The following is a 1499-nucleotide window of genomic DNA, read 5'->3' on the forward strand; positions in this document are numbered from 1 at the left end:
GACGTCAACATGTTGATCTGGCGTGGTAGAAACTGGCACTTGAGGTTCGACAGGTTGCTCGATCGCTTCGAGCAGCTCCGATATCTCTTCCTTTGATTCTTGCATCACATTATCTGCTATTGGCTCTTCGTGTTGAGGTTCGTAAATGACCTCCGGCTCTACCTTCGCTTGCATCGAGTCACGCTCTACCGCATCGAGATCAACTGGTTGTTCAAGCGCAGCGTGTTCCGTAGGCGCAGGACGCACAAGTTCATGGTCCTCGTCATTCTCACTCTCTGCTGGCAAGTTTGGGTTACGCGTCACACTGTTAATTTTGATCTTCGGGCCTCGTTTGGCTAACAAAACACAATACACCTTGAATAACTACTTAAGAATTAAAAAAATCGACGTGTAACATACCTTTCGTGGGTGTCAGCTTCACGCACGGCTCATCGGCTTCCGGTATCTCTTCATCACCCACCGCTCCATACCCTTCAAGACACTTCCCACAAATATTGGCCTTACGCGAGCACTTAACAGCAGTAAAAAGTTAGCTTTGACCAGGAATAATTGCAAAAAAAAACAGCAGAAGCACTTACAGCTTCACGTCCGCGTTGCTCACACGATGGCGTCACCTTGCACTCCACTGCTTCCGGTAGAACATCAGCCGGCAGACCGTGCGTTCGAGCTGTCACAGCCTGTTTCGTCCATGATCCAAAGACTCCAAAGCTCTCAAATGTCTCCGAACGGAAGTAAAGATCATACGAAGTGCCTTCCGTGAGTCCATCGATCACAAAGCTTGTCTCCTGTCTCCCTGCGGTCTCATTAACGTCGATGCTGCCACTTGCACGTACACTCAGCTCGGTTGATTGATCGTTCGACGGAGGCTCCGAGCCACGTCCAGTAGGTACAGCGACGTAGTGCACGTGGCCATGCTCACTTAGCGTAACATTCACTGTAAGCGCATCCACACGAGCGTCGGTCGGGTTAACCGTCACATTAACCAGCTCTGGGGCCTCTGAATGAGCTCGAACGCCAGCGTGAGTGGCCACAGTACCGTAAATGCCTCCACTGTCCTTCGTCTCCGTAACGAGATGAACCGTATAGTTAACTCCAGTCTGAGGCACTTGCAGGATCATTTCTCGCCACCCGCTGTCGCTTTCGAGCTCCATACTCGCTCCATCGACTTCCAGGCTCTTCTGCGCTACAAGTCGGTCTTGCAGCGCCAAGCGGTTGCCGAACCGGTCACTTCCTTTAGCAACATGATGCGTGAGACTCCAGGGTTCCACTGCAACAGCGGAGAAGTACACAAGGCCCGGTGCGTCCATGCGAAAGCCCACAGTTAGCGATTCCGTGGTCCCCGGTGTCGGATACGCCGCGTGCGCCAACAGAATCGGCGCGTTGCCGAATGTCGAGACGTCCTTCACCTCGTGGATGACGCCGTAGACGCCGTGATCTGCCGGTAAAGCCTCCGACACAATGAATAGACTGTAGCTTGTACCGGGCAGCAAATAGTCCAC

The 1499-nt window shown here is 52.6% G+C and overlaps 1 protein-coding gene across 1 annotated transcript; it reads right to left on the reverse strand.

Annotated features, from left to right (window-relative positions):
• Nucleotides 1-104: 104 nt before the first annotated feature.
• PITG_10355 (uncharacterized protein) lies at nt 105-1307 on the reverse strand (the record flags this gene model as incomplete). Its single annotated transcript, XM_002902118.1, has 4 exons — nt 105-113; nt 163-335; nt 400-511; nt 579-1307. 4 exons carry the CDS (start codon nt 1305-1307, stop codon nt 105-107), a joined length of 1023 nt encoding a protein of 340 aa, XP_002902164.1.
• Between the last annotated feature and the right edge of the window lie 192 nt (nt 1308-1499).

Source organism: Phytophthora infestans, genomic scaffold (genome assembly GCF_000142945.1).
Source record: "Phytophthora infestans T30-4 supercont1.18 genomic scaffold, whole genome shotgun sequence".
Taxonomy (NCBI): domain Eukaryota; phylum Oomycota; class Peronosporomycetes; order Peronosporales; family Peronosporaceae; genus Phytophthora; species Phytophthora infestans.